Genomic DNA, 18,646 nt, shown 5'->3' with positions numbered 1-18,646 from the left:
CGGCGAACACAGGCAAACACAGGGTCGAGGGGATGCAAGTATGGGTGATAGAGCCCATATGTTGTAGATGAGGAAACAAAACTTTTGCTAAATCTCTTACTTACTTTGAAAAAAAAAGTCTGAACTCTGTGTGTGTTGGCGGGGGCGGGATAGAGAAGGAAAAACAGGAATTGATTTATGAACCACCTTTTTTTTTTTTTTGCGGTACGCAGGCCTCTCACTGTTTGTGGCCTCTCCCGTTGCGGAGCACAGGCTCCGGACGCGCAGGCTCAGCGGCCATGGCTCACAAACCCAGCCGCTCTGTGGCATGTGGGATCCTCCTGGACCAGGACACGAACCCGCATCCCCTGCATCGGCAGGCGGACTCTCAACCACTGCGCCACCAGGGAAGCCCTATGAACCACCTTTTTAACTTCTAAAGTGATTGCAGGAAAGAACCATACTAAGGTTTTGTTCAATTGTGTGAGAATCAGCAGACAGACTGATGCTTTTTTTTTTTTCCCAGACCTGGGTTGGATTTGCTTTCTGGCCGCTTACAGTTGTCTCAAGCACAGACACTAATCCTTTTGCATAAATAACGTGCGTGCTCACTCCCAGAGGAAGCCGTCCACATAAACATTACCCTGATATAAGTTTAACCTGTTTCATCTTCCTTCTCTTTCTGTCCTCTGTGGACAAGGACACAACCAGGATTTCCAAAGTCCAGGCCAAACCCTGGTTCTCCGGCCCGGGAAAGGCTGGGCCTAAGCCCCCATCCCCAATTCAGCCACGGGCTGGCAAGACCCTCCTCACCCAAGCAGTTTGGTTCCCTGTGCGTCCCAGTGGAAAAAAAAAAAATCAGACCTTCAGCTGCCACTGCAGACACGTGATCTGCTTGGTGACTCACAGGCAGGCCCCACGCCTCAGGCCTCCCAACCAGGCCCAGCCACCAGTCAGCCAACACGGGGATGCATCTTATTACCAAAGAGAACAGCTAACTAATGCCCTTGACGGTCCAAATTACTTTCTTTCAGCTAAAAGAACTTGTATATAAAATATATAGGGGGACAGGCTCTTCTGAACTCTGGCTCTGCCAGCTCTCTGAACCCTAGCCCCCCCCAATCCCTCTAAGACCTGGGTAATGCCTGACAGCGGTGAGAAGGTACAAACCTAGATACTCCCATTTAAAAAAGGAAGCTATCTTACACATCAATACCTTTTTTTCCCAAAAGTTTTATTGGGGGAAAACTACAAAACATTTACAGTACAATGTTTACAGTCACAATTTGTAGTGAACTGATTCCCCAAATATATTACAACTCAAGTTGACTTAACCTTGTTACATTCAAATACCTACTTCTGTCAAAGTAGTCCAGAATACATACATACATAGTGCTCCAACTGTACCTACGTACAAACAAACTACATCTACTGCTCATTCATCCGCTGTCCAGGAAAGCATTCCTGCCTTTCCACACGGAAAAAAAAAAAAAAAAAAGTACAAGTTTTGGAATTTTCTGTAATTAAACAAGGCATATTCATGTACTACATAATCATTTTAGCACTAAGAGGTGGCCTCTTCACTTTATAGCTATATAAAAAAAAAGTGGTAAAAATCTTTTCCTTTTGTGCAGTTGAACCCATCCTACATTCAAATTCTCTCAAGCACTAATGGACAAAATACTTATTTGGTTGAGGAAGATTTAAGGCAAGTTCTGGCCCTTCCAAAGGCACTGTGAGATTACCCTCCCCCCCCCATTATTGCTACATGTCTTTATATGCAGAGTATGTCACAGTAGAACTGGTGGAATAAGCAAACAAAAACCATTTTCTGCTGATTTATAAAGATGGAATGAGAAAAGCATGCCACATGTAAGCCTGATTGCAAAGTATGTGGTCACTTTTTTTCTTTTAAAGTTGGATGGGCTACAACCATGATACATTCTAAGAAAAACTCATAAGATATTCCTCAAACTACTTCCACAGCATCAAGATAAGATTTCCGTAAAGAAACCATGCAATCTTTCAAAATTTACGTAAACAAGGAAAGAAATTAATGAAATAAATATTACATACAATCTCTTAAATTAAGAATTTTTTTTACTCATTTACAATAAAATAACCAAGTGAAGTTACAAAAGGCATATATTACTGTGAAAAGAACATACACTCCACATTTTGCCGATTAATAATGGCAATCATAATTTAACATAATAAAAGAATATATATCTATTGCTTTTCATCATACTTGATAAATACAGTATGAACAAAATTTTCAATGTATACTTTTCACAAGATAATAAATAAGTTAAATAGTTTTTTCATATTGAGTTGTGGTGCAGTGGTGCGAATCAACTCAAAACAGCTAAAAATTCAGCAGTTATTCCCCAACAATTACAAACTAAGCTCTGCCCAAGGCTTCCAGAAAGAGCAGACAAAACGGTTCTAACTTAAACATCCACTAAGTGGTGGCAATGAAACCAGGAACCAGTATGAAACTTTGGAATGCAAGGTTTTTTTTCTTCCAGACATATATAACTTTGTTAAAAAACAAAAAACACCCATGGAGCTGAGGTCTACTTATCAAGGCATATTCTTGGCAGAATATTGGATTCTAAAAGCTTATAGGTTTAGCAAGGTGTTGGCTGGCTTGTTTGTTTACACTGGTCTGAGACAATTAGGAACCTCTCTCAAGATAAGAGTCCCCACATCTGGACTGTAACTAATGCTTTGCAAGTGAAGATATGGAATGGTGGTTGGTAGCTGCTGGTGCCGGGTTGATTTTTCCTAAAGTCCCAAACTCATCGGAGACCTAAAAAAGTTTGTGTTTGGTTTTTGTTCTATTCGCATCACAACTGCTCTGTTGTGAATATTTTGTTCAATACAAAAAGTTCGTAGGCTTTTTTTCGCTCAACAAGAATGAAACTTCGTAATAATAATAAAAATAATAATAAAAAACAAAACAAAAAACAAGAGGAAACCGAAAGGGGAGGGGTGGGGGCCCCTCCCGGCACACAAGTTCGAGTCCAAGTGCTCGGTGCGGCCTGCAGTCTGCTTGTGGCCGAGGTCAGCCCCCCACACTCCCGAGCCTCCCTGCCCCTAGCAGGGGCGCGACTGCAGGGGCGCCCTCCAACACCCCCAGAACGACCTTCCCTTCCTCCTCCTCACTAGCGCCCTCTTGCCTCAGTCGTCGGAGATAGAGAGGCGGCTGAAGATGGGCAGGCGGCGGCCGGGGTCGAGGCTGGGGGACTCAGAGCCGCTGAGGCTGCCCGAGCTCAGAGAGCCGCTCAAGTAGCTGTCGCGGTCAGACAGTGAGTCCGGGGGACTAGGAGGCGCGTCGAACACGGGCGACTCGGACAGGCGGCGTGGCAGCTGGAAGCTGAAGGGCGGCGAGGGCGGCGCGGCGGCGCTGGCAGGGAGGGGCGCGCTGGGCGGCGCCGGGGGCTGCGCGGGGGGCACTAGGCCCTGCTGCTGCTGCTGCTGGCTGCGATAGTAGGCGGCGGCGGCCACGGCGGCGAAGTTGTGGGTCTGGATGGCGAGAGGTGTGATGAGGCTGCTCAGCTCCGGGCCGAAGGCGAAGGCGTTGTTGGCGCACGAGGCCGACGAGCAGGTGGCGCAGGGCGCGCCCGGCGCGAGCAGGTCCTCGGCGCCCCCGGTGCCGTACAGCAGCGCGGCCGCGGCCGCTGCCGCCGCAGAGGCACAGCACGTCGGGGCGCCCGAGGGCGTGGAGGCAGCCGAGGCCGAGGAGCAAGACGAAGCGGACGAGGAGCAAGACGAAGCCGAGGAGCAGGAGGGTGGCGGCGGCGTGCGCGACGTGGGGCTGTCGAGCAGCAGGGGCGACTCCAGGCCGCCCGGGGGCTGGTGGTGGCCCGACGGGAAGCCCGAGAAGCTGAGGCTGTGGTGCAGCTTGGGCCGCGGCTCCCGCGGGAAGCCCAGGTGCAGCGCGTCGCGGGCGCTGAAGGTGCGCAGGTCCCCAGAGGCACCCCCCGACGGCGCGGGCCGCCGCTCATCGGCGTTGTGGATGAAGTGGCACCGCGGCCCATAGGGGCAGAAGCCGATGGTGTGGAAGGTGCGGCACAGCTCCGTCTTGTACTTGGGGTGCCGCGTCAGACTGCGCAGCTCGTGGAAGCCATGCGCGAACTGGCACTTTTCGCCGTACTTGCACGTGCCGCTCTCCTCGAAAGGCCGGCACAGCTCAGTTTTGTAGCGCGTTGAGTTGATCTGGGAGCCGCCTCCCCCCTTCTGCTGCTGCTGCTGCAGGTGGAGGAGGTGCTGGCTGCGCTCGCCGTTGTCGCTGAACGAGCGGTCCCGGAATTTGTTCTCCTTGTTCAGCAGGGCCGTGCCGCCGCCCCCCGACGGCTCCTTAAGGGTGCCGTAGGAGGCCGGCCCGCCCGCCGCCGCGCTGCCGCAGCTGCTGCCGTTAGCTGCGCCCGGGAACTTGGGCGAGCAGCTGCCGGGGCTAGGCGCGGGGTGGGCGAGCGCGTGCAGGTTGCTGGCTGAGTGCCGACGGAGGAAGCCCGGCGTGAAGCCCGAGCTGGGGGCGGCGGCCACGGGTGTCCCCACCGCCTTCTTGTCCAGCATGTTGTTCAGATTGAGGTTGGCCAGGGACTTCTCCGTCTGCCAAAAAGGAGGGTAGCGGGGAAGGGATGAAAAGTGGGAAGAGGAGAGGGATGCGTTGGGGTGAGCTGCAGAAGAACCACTTCCAGCCCTCCAATTCTTTTTTTTTTTCGGATCTCGACTCGGCCCCCAACCTCCACCCTTACACGCGCACAAGAATCAAGTTTGCGTTGGGAGGAGCCGGACTCTCCACCCTAGGCCGCGCTGGGTTGCGACATGTGATCCTCAGTCGTGGGCCGCCGGCCTGGGCGGCGCAAACCCCGTCCGGGAAGCCCCGGGCAAGCGTGGCTGTGGTCGGCTGCGGAGAAACTAAACAGCTACAGCGACTCCCTCCTGCCCTTCCTCCCCGCTCCTTCTCCCCGTCCACAAGGTTAGAGCACACATTGCAAACTCCGGCATTTTTCCCAAGCCCAAAAAGTCAAGGAGGGAAGAGGACCCCCAAAGCCGAGGACAGAAGGCCAAGCCTGAAAACTCCAAGGGCTTCCTCCTTGCCCGTCCTCTTCCCTCCCTTCTCCTCCGCGTACCTTGCACAAGAAGTCGATATCGTAGAAGGCGGACAGAAGTGTGGTCGACATGTTTCTGGATCCTGTAATGGTCGGAGCTGCAGGCTGGGAGGTCCGGAGGAGCCCTCGGGGCGGCGCGGCCGGGCTTGAGCCACGACGAATAACGGGCGAGGGGCGGGGGAGGGACCGAAAGTTTGCGGGGGGCCAGAAAAGAGGGAGCGGGGGCAGCAGCTTGAACTGGTTTGAGGGTGCCCGGGAGTGCAGAGTGGGGGGAGAGGAGAGTGAAGCTAGAGCGCTCCTCCGCGCCCCGGGGTGCCCGGCCCGCCCCCCCCGCGCGGAGCCGACTGCAGCTCGCGGACTGTTGGAACTCAGCCGCCCGAGAGCGCGCGCCCTATATAGAGCCCCGGAGCGCGGCAGCGGCGGGGCGGGCCTGCCGCGGGGAGGGGACAGAAGGCTGACCCCGCCGGGGTCTCCAGGCAACGCCGCCCGCCGGCCTGCGGACGTCAGGCGCCTTCCTGGCCTCCCATTGGCCGCCGCCAATTTTTTTCCTCTGGGGGAGGGGGCGGAGAGGCCTCGGGGCGGGGCTGGCCGCTGGGGCGCCCGGGGCGGCGTGGAGAGCTCGGCCCAGATGGGTGCTGCTGGGTGGCGGCGGGAAGGTACGGCTCCACTCCTTTGGGGCTGTACTGTTGGAAATCCCCAGCACATTTAACGTGGCCGGGTTTCTGCAGCCCTGGACGTGTCTTTCCCCGCCCGGTCCTGCTAGGCGAAATTGCGGAGCTTTTCTCTCCCACCCTCGGTTTTATACTGGGCGCGGGAATTGCAAAATGCAAGAATATTGCAACCGTCCGCGCGGCCCGGCTGTTTTTGCTAAGGGAGCTCCGGCCGGGGGGCGGGGACTCTGGGCCCGAGTCTGACCGGTAGTGGCTCCATCCCGACTGCACGTGGAGACGCGGTGGGGGTGGGGCCGGAGCAGCCACGCGGGAGGCTGCCAGGGCAGGCAGTCTCGCCCGGAGGAGCCTGGGCCGGTTCCTCCGCCCCTCTTCCCGCCCAGCCTGCAGTAAACAGGGCTTGAGCGCCGAGCCCTGCCGGGCAGGGCTGAGTGTCTGAGGACAAGGCGCTGGCTTTGCTAATCACATCACAAGACCTTGAGCCAGGGCCAAAGGCGCGGAGTGGCGCGGGGCGTCCCGGGCGGGGGAGCCGGCTGGGAGGACGGGAGGAAAGGCCAGGAGAGCCGCGCAGGCATGGAGGCACTTCCCAACGCCTCGTCCGTCTGCTGGTCTGTCCGGCTTTCCCCTGTCCTCCTGGGGGTTGTGGTACAGCTGCCAGCCGAGGCTCCCGCCCTCCCGCCGCAGCCTTGGCCTGGCGCGCCCTCCTAGCCCCTTAACTCCCGGGCCGTTGAGGGCGCCGCGCCCCGCCTTAACTCGTTGTGGGCTGGGGGCTCCGGCTGAGGCCGACCCGCAGCCAGGCTGGGCTAGGCACCGAGGATGCGCCTGGTGGGCTCGCCCCGGTTTCCTTCTCTTGCCAGCCCCACACCCCAAAAGCCCGCGTTGGGAAATGCTCTTTGCCAACGGCGCCCTCCGGGTACGGGGCAGACACCCCCGCCTAGCGCCCAGTGCAGCTAAGGCCACTGTCAGCCCCACTGGGGCAGATCTGGAGTCCGGTCCAGGACACTTCTCACTCCGCGTCTACGGATATGCTGCCAAAAAAGCTGGAGCGGGGCCCATGATTTCGCACACCTGGCAGCCTAGGTTGTAATTGGGCCTAAGTTGGAAGGTCCAGTACCCGCCAGGGAAAGAAGCTCCCGAGACCCACGCCCCCTTGCCCAGTTGATCTTGTTTCTGGCTGTTTCCTTGTGCTTACTTCCATTCGGCGGCGCTCATTCCCTCTCTCAGCTACCCTGGGAGGGAATGAGCCAGGCCTGTCACTCAGGAAACCTCTTTAGAGTTCAGCTTGCACGCAGAGCCCATTGCTGCACTCCTCACCCACCCAGAGAGCTAGAGCCAGCATAGGGCTGCAAGGACTTCAGGATCGGAAACATAGGGCTGGAGTTCAGGCCCTGTCCCTTATAAGCCATGTGATTTCAGGCAAATCACAAAATCACTTTGGCACCTGGGTTTCTTTGTAAAACTAAGATAATTCCTGCTTTACTCATCTCTCACCTTTGTCAAGGTGCAAATGAGTTATCTGTTAAGGTTTTTAAAAGATAAGTATACTCCATCTTATTTATTAAAACAAATTGACAAAGCATAAAAATGGAGAAAGCCAGGCCTCTGGAGTATGGCCAGATGGGTGGAGGTCTACAGAATCGTGAATGCAGAGCTGAGGGGTCACCAAATCTTGGACCCTCGAGCTTGGAGCCAAGGGCAGTGACCTCAGAAGATGTGACTGCTTCACTTTTGCCACCCGGCCTATACTGGCCCCTAGACAAGGCTGGGCAACCATGGCTGACACTTACAGCCTAGAATACCCAAGAACCCTGATGCTGTTTTGTTCTTTGTTGAAATGAACCACAGCACAAGAGTCTGAGGATGGCTCTGACAGTGGGGTATTCTGAGTTTCCCGTGGGAATGCATCAGGAAAGTGTGAAACAGCAATTTCCCTCACCAGTGCTATTGGAGGTCAGTGACAAGATTTCAGATACAAAAACCAGTGGAAACATCTGTCTCTCCTGTGCTCTCAGGCTGGCTACAACCAGCCAAGATCAAAATCTGGGGTAATTCTCAACAGCTATGAGAACACCCACTTTGCAGGCTTGGTAGAAGGACTTTGGAGCTAACATGTAAACATGGTATGGTACATGCTTTGGTACAGAGTACCTGCTGGTAGAAAATATTTTTATTATTATGTAACTGCTTTTATTTCATTTTAAATGGAGAAAAAAGGAATGCTGGCCTTTTCCAGTGAGCTGGGCTTTGCTGGAGCCGGTTTCATAATTATTCTACCATGGTTATCACCACATTGTGCCAATTCCCTGACTTCTCACCAGCCACGTCTTCTCAGAACAAAAAGAAATGTTCAGTTGGCAACTTTCCATCAAGTGTGGGCTACACAGATGCCTAACCAGGTTATGAATTCAGGATCACAGAAAACACATTTTGAGCTGAATAGTGCAAAACCACCAGGGAATTTCCTGTCTCTTTAGGGCAAAACTTTGGACACTAAGTTAACTTCTTTCCTTACTTCTTCCTACACAGACCTTTCTCTATTCTTCTAGTAGGCTCTATTTTTTAGTGTTAGGTGGTTTTCTTTCAAAGAGAAACAAATTATATTTGAAATATAAGTCTTTCTGTAGTAGGAAATGATCATATCAAACCCTCTCCCCTCTAAACTGCCCCTCCAGACCCTCAAACATCAATAAAATAATTCTGATTGCTCACCTGAGAAGTATTTAAATGTATTTACAGACCCTAAAAAGCTGGGCCAAGTGTACATAGGATTACTGAAATGGTTCTTTCAGATAACTAGGATGAAAAATGAATGTGGATGAGGCTATGACCCATCCAAGCTATGAATTTCAAGATAACTGTCTTTGGGTAACACTTCACTCTGAAATTATAAATTAAAACCGGTAAGCCAGTGGAAAACAAAACTAGCAGCAAAACGTATGCAAGAGCGACACCTGCTGGGTGTCTGAGAAAGAGGGGAGGGCTGGACTTAGAAAAGCAGAAAACCTTTAAGGTTTCCAGGTTAAATCACTGAAATGGATAGAAGTTTTCTGGCATCTTAAATAAGAATCTTCTTGTTACTGCCACCAAGAAAATGACAGTAAACAGTGTAGGCATCAAATAAGTCATTTATTCTGACTCTCCTTTCCCCAGGTTCCTTCTAACAGCCAAGAGTCTATGATTTCACTGGGTGGTGAATCTGTTTTCCTAACAATAGCACAGATACTTTTTATGGTGGGGAGAGGGGGGTAGGAGCTCTTAATGGCTCTTTTAATAATTAGGATGGCATGTGTAGGTCACTGAAGGCTTAAACATGCAGACAGTAAAAACAAAATTATTTGTATGAAGTCGATCCTTAATTCTCCCAGGATCCAACATTTGGAATATATTTCTGCCTTTGCTAAAATCGAATAAAATTTGGAATTCTGACCAAGTGGGCTGTTTGCCAACTAATCCAGCTCCCACAACTAGCCAGAAAAGGGGGGGAAAATCATGTGTTAAAACCCAACTCTGTGTAGTCAATTCAGAGAAAAATGTAGGCCGGCTCTGGTTGGACACTGGAGGTCCTGGGGGATGAAAAAGGCTAATTCAGGCCTGCAGGTGGCCTGCACCTGGGAACAGAGTCAATATTCAACGTGGTAGCCTCACGTCCTACAGTAGCTGCAATAAACGAGGCTGCCTTGAATGACTGAACTGAAGAAAAAGTCCTCTGTAGGACAGAAGACTAGACTCACAGAAGTGGGGGAGTTGTGAAGGGGAGAAGACGCTTAAGTTTCTGTTCAACATTTTCCTGCAGATTGACTGGGGGAACAATCCACCCTACCCCCAACCCCACAAGTCTTCTTTCTTCAACAAGCCGTTTCTGTTCTTGGAAGAGTTAACTGATTCCCTGCTGCAGGAGAGTCCAAAGCCCTGAGAACTGGGGTGTCTTCCCCTTCCTTTCCTTCCAGAAACGCCAGTAACCTCAGGCAAGCCAAAGCCCTTTCCTCCCGAATGCGCAGTCTTGTGAACTCCACCGTCTTCAAAAACTCAGCAGTTGGTGGCAGCTCTCTGAAGAGCTGGGAAAGGAGGTGGCATTGCTCTGACGCTGTCCTCTGAAGATGACAGAGCCTCTCGGGGCTGAGGGGACGCCAGCTGGACTTGGAGAGGAGGCGGAAGAGGTGCTTGTAGAGGTATTTCATGAAGATCAGGGTCTCAGCCCAAAAGTTGACTTCTGTTTTTTCAAACAGGTAGTCTTCCACCTAAGTCCGATGAAAAAGCCAAAAGTCAACCTTACAGGGATGCTGACTGGCCCCAGTCCAGAACAGAGTCCTGGCAGATGCAGAAGCAGTGTGTCCCCTCCCCACCTGACAGAGGGCTCACTCTCGCCTGTCAACACCCCTGTACACACAGCACTTGCAGCCTTGAAGGTCACCTTCTATCTTCACTCGTACTTCTCCACTGGAGAGAAATTTTTTTCCCCCAGACTTAACATGACCTTTGATAAAGATGTGTTTGTGGTTCTCAGCCAAGATATTTTGGGGGCTTGGTGCTGAAAAGGGGACCTCAACACAGGAGGGGGCCCTAGACCTGAAGGTGCATCTAGAAATCAGAGAGGAGGGAGGAAGGGAGATCTGAGCAGCAAAGAGCAAAGAACTGACAAACACGAGACACTAGTCTCTCAGTATGAAACCAAATTTCTATAATGCTGGGGATTTTCAAGGTCATTTTATCACAGACACTTTATCTTGTCTCCTAATTTCCCATAAACAGGCTGCTTTTTGAACTCTTGGCCTGCCGGGGATGCCAAGAAGGCCAGCTGAGTCAGACACTGGCAGAGAGGAATTTCAGTTCCCAAGACGCTTTTCCTGCTTATCTGGGTCCTCAGTTTCCCTATCTGTTGACTGACCCCCACCTGGAGGGGCTCATAGTTTTCTTCAAGCAGCAGAGACCCTGGAAGGAACCTGATTCTCTGGAAGTGTTTCACCTTCAAACCTAACCATGGGGAGCCCCTGGTCACTCCAATGTTGACGAATAAGCATCCTCCATAGTTAAACTCTCAACTTCCAAGGGGCCTCTTCCAAGGGGCTTACCGTTGGAACTCCACAGGCCAGCACGAGAGCTGCCCCAGCAGCACCCGCGGGCTGCTGGGGCCATTTGGAGACTCCCTAATTGCTTGCCGCTCTGTAATCTGAGCACCCAGAAGCACGCTTTCAGCAGGCACATCAGGCCCATGTAAGCCTGGAAGTGCTGCACCCGGTGGGTGTAGGATCACTCCCACCCACCTCCACTGCCCGGACACCCCAGGATTACCTGATGCATGCTCTCCACACAGACCGTGAGGTCATCACCCTCCCCCAACAGCCATCCTAGCAGGACTGGGAGTCCAGGGGCCAGCTGGTCCCACTGCTGGAGCAGGTCACACAGCACAGCCAGGGCCAGATCCAGTGCGATGGAGGCGTCCACCCGGCAGAAGGCAAATTCTGTGGAAATGAGAGAGGTGAACCATGAATGTGCTGCTCAGGGCCAACTGGGGAGGCTGTGCAGGACTCCAGGAACGTTAAAGGCTTCAGGTAAGATCACTGCCAGGGACTTCCCTGGTGGCACAGTGGTTAAGGATCTGCCTGCCAATGCAGCGGGCATGGGTTCGAGCCCTGGTCCAGAAAGATCCCACATGCCACGGAGCAACTAAGCCCGTGCGTGACAACTACTGAGCCTGTGCTCTAGAGCCTGCGAGCCACAACTACTGAGCCTGCGTGCTACAACTGCTGAAGCCCATGCACCTAGAGCCCGTGCTGAGCAACAAAGAGAAGCCACCACAGCCATTAATAAATAAATAAATAAATAAATAAATGAAAATTAATTAATTAACTAAAAAAAAAACCCAAAAGAATCTGCCTTACCAATGCAGGGGATACGGGCTTGATCCCTGGTCCGGAAAGGTCCCACATGCCATGGAGCAACTAAGCTTGTGCACCACAACTACTGAGCCTGTGCTCTAGAGCCCGGGAGCCACAACTACTGAGCCTGTGCGCCACAACTACTGATGCCTGCACGCCCTAGAGCCTGCACGCTGCAACTACTGTGCCCACGCGCCACAACTACTGAAGCCCGTGCACTCTAGGGCCTGTGTGCCACAACTTTTGAGCCCGCGTGCTGCAGCTACTGAAGCCCGCCCACCTAGAGCCCGTGCTCCGCAAGAAGAGAAGCCACCGCAATGAGAAGCCTGCGCACCGCAACGAAGAGTAGCCACCGCTCGCCACAACTAGAGAAAGCCTGTGCGCAGCAACGAAGACCCAACACAGCCAAAAAAAAAAAGGAAAATCACTGCCACTAGCCTGGCAGGGAAGCTGGTGGAATAGTGGGATACGCTCACTAAGAGTTATTAATCCACTCCTGAATCCTGCTGTCTGTGCAGCTAGAATGAGTCATAGGCCTGAATCCCACCATTTCCATGCCCCCTATCCCAGTGTGGACAGAAGCACAGCCCCACCTACAAGACTAGACATCTATCTCCCCTCAGCCCTTCTAACTGGAAGGATATCACAAAAGCTTCCCACCCAGCGTCTCCTGTGCAGGCCTGCCGACAACGCCTGAACTCCATTGCTTTGTCCCTTCCTCTGAACCAAATCCTACTGAGCACATAACACATTAACTCTCTAACATCTTAGAGCAGGGCATCAGCAAACTTTTTCTTAAAGGGCCAGAAGGTAAATATTTTAGACTTTGGGAGTCTTACGGTCTCTGACTGAAAGCAGCCATAGACAATATGTAAGCAAATGGTTGTGGCTAGGTTCCAATAAAACTTTATTTATGTTACAATAAAATTTGACTTTCATGTAATTTTTGTTTCACAAAATAATATTCCTCTTTTGATTTTTTCCAACCATTTAAAAATGTAAAAGCTGTTGGTAGTTCACAGGCCGGTGACGGGGGGGGGGGGGGGGGGGCTGGGATTAGCTCACATTCTGTGGCCCTCTGTTAGCGTGAAATCGTTTTTCAGAGACTCATTTTCTTAGCTGGCTGGAGGAAGGGCGCTAAAAGAGTCGAATGGGGTGCAGAAAGAGGAAGTGGGTGCCTTGGGGAAACCATTGCTTACTTCACCATTTTGCCTTAGACAGTCCTAAATATGGGTTTGAAGGGAGGCTCAGGGTGTTGACATTTCTGCTAACAACCCCGTGTCTCCCACCCCCAACCCGGAGGAGGCCTGAAACGTAGGACTGAAATCCCACCGCACAGACAATAAATCTCTATGGACGCATCCATACACCAATGCTTGTCTTTCAATGACACACTTCTACTGAGACCTCATTTTTCTCAAATCCACATCTCCACTCCAGCCCACAGACCTGTCCGTGACCATTTGGCCCCCAAAGAGACTTGCTCAGCACACAGGGAGAAACCTCAGAGTCTGGAATGGAAAGCTGAGTTCCCCAGGGCATTGAACCAGGCTTAGTGGACCTATTAGGTGCCATTCCCTAAGCAAGTCCTTTCTCTCCAGTCCTTCAGCATCCTTTGGGTTGGGTATTACCATCCCTACTTCACAGATGAGGAATCCAGGCACAGATACGTTAACTCACTTGCGTACAGTCAGAGAGCTTTAAGTGTCTATAAAGAAACCGGAATTGACAACAAGTTTCATGGTGCATGCAGAGCGCAGATTTGGAGGATTAGCACCAACATTCCAGAGATGTAGGTCTTCCTGGTGAGATAAACAGAGTTGGTGAACCTCCAGCAGGGCCAGCACTACATAGAGCCCGTGACTCACGGAAGCAGCCAAAGGATCAACGTTACTATCCTCAGAGCCCCAAATCAGTCCCTCAGGACACCTGCCCCTTAGGCTCTGCAGCCTAGAATCAGGCTTCAAACTGGGAAACAGAAAAAGCTGGGGGGAGGCGTGAAGGTACATTTTAGCTGTCGGTGTGAGCCATGTGTTGGTCCAGCCTTCACCTATAATACAATCTCTACTTTTATCTCTACTGACTCCCCTGTGTAGTTCTCAACTGGTTTAGAGTCTGTATGGGGAAGAGATACCATTAATCGGCATCTTTCAAACCTCAAAGAACTGAAAATACACATGAAGATCAGCATACAATTAAACACATAGCAGATGCTCAAAACATTCCAGTTTATGGCTCTAGAGATCATGAAATCTCTTCCTTTACCCCACTTGATTTGGTTTGAATACTAACACAGGGACTGCCACAAAGAAAGCAAGCAATACGTTGATAATAACGAACACTTTCCTTATTTTTTTTATTTTTTAATTTTTTTTTTACACTTTCCTTCTATTTGAACTCTTATTGCTCCTACCACCAGGAGGGAGGTACCCTTATTTAACAAACAAGGAAGTTGTGCTCACAGAGGTTGGGTAACAGGTCCAAGTTTGCACAGTTAGCAGTGGTGGCACTGAGCTAGGTCTCCCTCAGTCATAGGCCAACCCCCCCTGCAGGGAAGCCATGGAGAAACACTCCCAGTAACCCATGGAGATGAATAAGTCAGACTCAGTTTTATCACTTTTATTCATGAAAAAGAGCTCCCAGCTAAGGGGCCATATTTTGAAAAAAAGGGTCAAAGCTGTAAGTCCTCAGTATTGTGGCACCAGCAGCAGGTCAGCTTATCTTGAAATCTTCCAGAAAAACCTGCCCTCTGATTCACCCGTTTTCCCCCCACCCCTTCTTTTTGTCTCCTTAAGGCAAGGACTGAAAGCCCCATAGGGAAGAAAACAGTTTCATCCACCAGCAAAACCAGTGCGTGCAGCTCAGGCAACATTCCTGCTGGGTCCATGAAGAACACTTGGAGGTGACCAGAGATGCCACCAGGAAGGCCAGACGGATGCACCTGCCCCACCTGACACGACACACATTCTCCACCCTGCACCATTTTGCTGTGCATCATGCTTAGGAAGTGGCAGGAGAGTGACAGGAATGACAGAAGCACAAGAGGAGAGCTGGTGAGTTGGCTGGAAGTGAAATCTACTAGAATTATAACCATCCAAACACTGACCCTGCAAGGTGAGGAGAGATGGGGAAGGGACACTGGGTTGGGGGTGAGGGCAGGATTAGTTGGATTTAGACCTGCTTGAGGGGCCAGATGCACCTCACCAAGTTCCCTCTTTTTCTACCTTGCCCTGGATGAAGACAGCTCAGCCAGAACAGCCCAGATCTCTACTGGCCAAATGCCTTCTGAAGGGGAGGCTGAAGAGTAGGGGGAGGAATTTTTCACTTAACCACGCAGGCCAGCCAAGCTCTCACAGGCCTGCAGGTCCATCGAGGAAGCAAGAAAGCAAGTGACCAAGCAACAAGTGTGTCGGAAGAATCTGTTGTGTGTCCAGAACAGCCAAAACAATCTGGAAAAATACAACAAAACTGGAGGACTCATACTTCCCAATTTCAAAACTGGTATAAGGATAGACATAATATAGATCAATGGAATAGAACTGAGTGTCCAGAAATAAACTCTCACAATTACAGTCAATTGATTTTCGACAAGGGTGTTAAACAACTGGCTGGGGGCTTCCCTGGTGGCACAGTGGTTGGGAGTCCACCTGCCGATGCAGGGGACACGGGTTCGTGCCCCGGTCCGGGAGGATCCCACATGCTGCAGAGCGGCTGGGCCCGTGGGCCATGACCGCTGAGCCTGTGCGTCCGGAGCCTGTGCTCTGCAGCAGGAGAGGCCACAGCGGTGAGAGGCCCACGTACCACAAAAAAAAAAAAAAGCACAAGCAAAAAAATTAGACTTCATCAAAATTGAAAACTTTTGTACTTCAAAGGACATCATTAAGAATGCAAAAAAACTCACAGAATTGGAGAACACACAAGGGATTTGTATCTAAAATACATAAAAACTCTTAAAACCCAATAATAAAAAGACAACTAACCCAGTTAAAACCTATGCAAAGGGTCTGAATAGACATTTCTCCAGAAAAGATATACAAATGACCAATAAGCACATGAAAAGATACTTAGCATCATTAACCATCAGGGAAATACAAATCAAAACCACAATGAGAAACTATTTCATACCTACTAGCATAACTTTAACAAGATAGATACTAAGTTTCTTTTTTATTATTGGAGTATAATTGCTTTACAATGTTGTGTTAGTTTCTGCTGTACAGTGAAGTGGATCAGCTATATGTATACATATGTCCCCTCCCCCTTGGACCTCCCTCCCTCCCCCATCCCACCCATCTAGGTCATCACAGAGCACCGAGTTGAGCTCCCTGTGCTATCCAGCAGCTTCCCACGAGCTATCTACTTTACACATGGTAGTGTATTTATGTCAAACGTAATCTCCCAGTTCATCCCACCCTCCCCTTCCCCTCCGTGTCCACATGTCCATTCTCTACGTCTGTGTTTCTATTCCTGCCCTGCAAATAGGTTCATCTGTGCCATTTTTCTAGATTCCACATATATGCGTTAATATATGATATTTGTTTTTCTCTTTCTGACTTACTTCGCTCTGTATGACAGACTCTAGATCCATCCACATCTCTACAAATGACCCAATTTCATTTCTTTTTATGGCTAATGTTCCACTATATATATGTACCACATCTTCTTTATCCATTCATCTGTCGATGGACATTTAGGTTGTTTCCATGTCCTGGCTCTTGTAAATAGTGCTGCAATGAACATCGTGGTACATGACTCTCTTTGAATTATGGTTTTCTCAGGGTATATGCCCAGTAGTGGGATTGCTGTGTAGTATGGTAGTTCTGTTTTTAGTTTTTTAAGGAACCTCCATACTGTTCTCCATAGTGGCTGTATCAATTTACATTACCAACAACAGTGCAAGAGGGTTCCCTTTTCTCCGCATCCTCTCCAGCATTTACTGTTTGTAGATTTTTTGTTGATGGCCATCCTGACCAGTGTGAGGTGATACCTCATTGTAGTTTTGATATGCATTTCTTGAATAATTAGTGATGCTAAGCATCTTTTCATGTGCCTCTTGGCCATCTGTACGTCTTCTTTGGTGAAATGTCTATTTAGATTGTCTGCCCATTTTTTGATTGGTTTTTTTTTTTTTTTTGATACTGAGCTGCATGAGCTGTTTGTATATTTTGGAGATTAATCCTTTGTTCATTGCTTCATTTGCAAATATTTTCTCCCATTCTGTGGGTTGTCTTTTCGTCTTGTTTATCTGACCAATAAGTACGTGAAAAGATACTTAGCATCATTAACCATCAGGGAAAGACAAATCAAAACCACAATGAGAAACCACTTCATACCTACTAGTATAACTTTAATAAAAAAGATAAATACTAAGTTTTGGTGACGATGTAAAGAAATTAAAACTCTCACATATTGCTGGTAGGAATGTACAATGGTGCAGCCACTTTGGAAAACAGTCTCAAAGTCTCTCCTGCTCTTAGGCATATAACTAAGAGAAGTAAAAAAAACGTATGTCCACACAGAAATGTGTACATGAATGTTAATAAGAGCATTATTCATAAAAGCCAGTAAGTGGAAACAACCAAAACGTTCATGAACCAATGAATGCATAAATGAAATGTGGTACATCCATGCAATGGAATATTATTCAGCTATAAAAAGGAATGAAGCATTGATACATGCTACAACACAGATGAACCCTGAAAACATGCTAAGTGAAAGAAGCCAGACACAGAAGACCACATATTGTATGATTCCACCCATACAAAATGTCCAGAACAGGCAAATCATAGAGACAGAAAGTAGACTAGTGGTTGCCAGGGGTTGGAGAATAAGGAATGACTGCTGATAGATACATTGTTTCTTTTTGAGTTGATGAAAATGTTCTCGAATCAGATAGTGGTGATGGTTGTACAACCTTATGGATATACTGAAATTTGTACATATGCACACTTTAATTTGATGTATTTTATGCTATATGCATTACATCTGGGCTGGGGGGCATGGAGAGTGTGGAAGGCTGAAAAATGGCCTCCCAAAAGATATCTATGTCAAGTCCCTGGACCCTGTGAATGTTACTTTACTTGGATAAAGGGTCTTTGGAGATGTGACTAAGTTGAGCCCGATACTGAGATGAGGAGATAATCTTGGATGATCTGGGTGGTCCCTAGATGCCAACACAGTTGTCCTAATAAGAGAGGGGCAGGGGGAGGTTTGACACTAGATGTACATAGGAAGACACACAGAGGAGGAGGTGACGTGAGGACAGAGGCAGAGGCTGGAGTGATGCAAGCACAGAAATGGTGACAGCCTCCGGAAGCTGGTAAAGGCAAGGGCCGGATTCTTCCCTAGAGCCTGCAGAGGGAGTGTGGCCCTGCTGACACCTTAATTTCAGACTTCTGGCCTCTAGAACTGAGACGATAAATTGGTGGTGTTTTAAACCACCAAGTTTGTGGTCATTTGTTACAGCAGCCACAGGAAACGAATACGGAGGAACCAAGGGTAGGTTGTGGGATTTCTTTTTGGAGTGATGAAAATATTCTAAAATTGTTCGTGCTGACGGTTGCATAAGTCTATGAGTATGATAAAAAACACTGAATCATACTCTTTAAATGGGTGACTTGTATGGTATGTGTATGGTATATCTCAGTAAAACTATTATGTTAAAAAAGAAACTCTGCTATGTGCCCAAGTTAGTTCCAGTTGCTGGGAGGAAGCCTGGCCACAGGGCCTGCCTGGAAAGGAGCCAAATGTCTAGAGCCCTCAAGCTTGCTTGTGGGGTCCAGGCCTCAGGTGCTGGAGGACTCTGCAGAGGTGAATGGTTGGGTCAGAAGGTGGAGAGGAGGCTCGAGAAGACTTCCGGGAGGAGCTGGGACTCTGCCTGGCCCTTTACCATATAGTCAGGAAACAGGTGCTGATGGTCTGCTCTGGGGCCGGTGCTGTGCTAAGTACTGTGGGAAAGCAAAGCAAGTGGCTGACATGTGCTGTCCTCAGGAAGCTGGTGGTC

The 18,646-nt window shown here is 49.8% G+C and overlaps 2 protein-coding genes across 4 annotated transcripts in view; both read right to left on the bottom strand.

The window, feature by feature from the left end:
• Positions 1–1,125: 1,125 nt before the first annotated feature.
• ZFP36L2 (ZFP36 ring finger protein like 2) lies at positions 1,126–5,489 on the bottom strand. Its single transcript, XM_079941009.1, has 2 exons — positions 5,121–5,489; positions 1,126–4,596 (listed from the first exon to the last, which is right to left on the bottom strand). The coding sequence occupies exons 1-2, from the start codon at positions 5,169–5,171 to the stop codon at positions 3,163–3,165; spliced, it is 1,485 nt and encodes a 494-aa protein (XP_079797135.1). The 5' UTR covers positions 5,172–5,489; the 3' UTR covers positions 1,126–3,162.
• Positions 5,490–8,441: 2,952 nt separating this feature from the next.
• THADA (THADA armadillo repeat containing) overlaps positions 8,442–18,646 on the bottom strand; it is a 312,182-nt gene continuing 301,977 nt past the window's right edge. For all 3 annotated transcript variants that reach the window (XM_079941582.1, XM_079941583.1, XM_079941584.1), the window contains 2 exons: positions 11,057–11,226; positions 8,442–10,005 (listed from right to left, as the gene is read on the bottom strand). In XM_079941582.1, the coding sequence (XP_079797708.1) occupies positions 9,613–10,005; positions 11,057–11,226 (563 nt within the window). In that variant the 3' untranslated portion in view covers positions 8,442–9,612. The remainder of the gene's footprint in view (positions 10,006–11,056; positions 11,227–18,646) is intronic.

The sequence above is a fragment of the Stenella coeruleoalba genome, assembly GCF_951394435.1.
Source record: "Stenella coeruleoalba genome assembly, chromosome: 13".
NCBI classification, from domain to species: Eukaryota; Metazoa; Chordata; class Mammalia; order Artiodactyla; family Delphinidae; genus Stenella; species Stenella coeruleoalba.
This window is presented reverse-complemented; position numbering and strand designations above follow the sequence as displayed.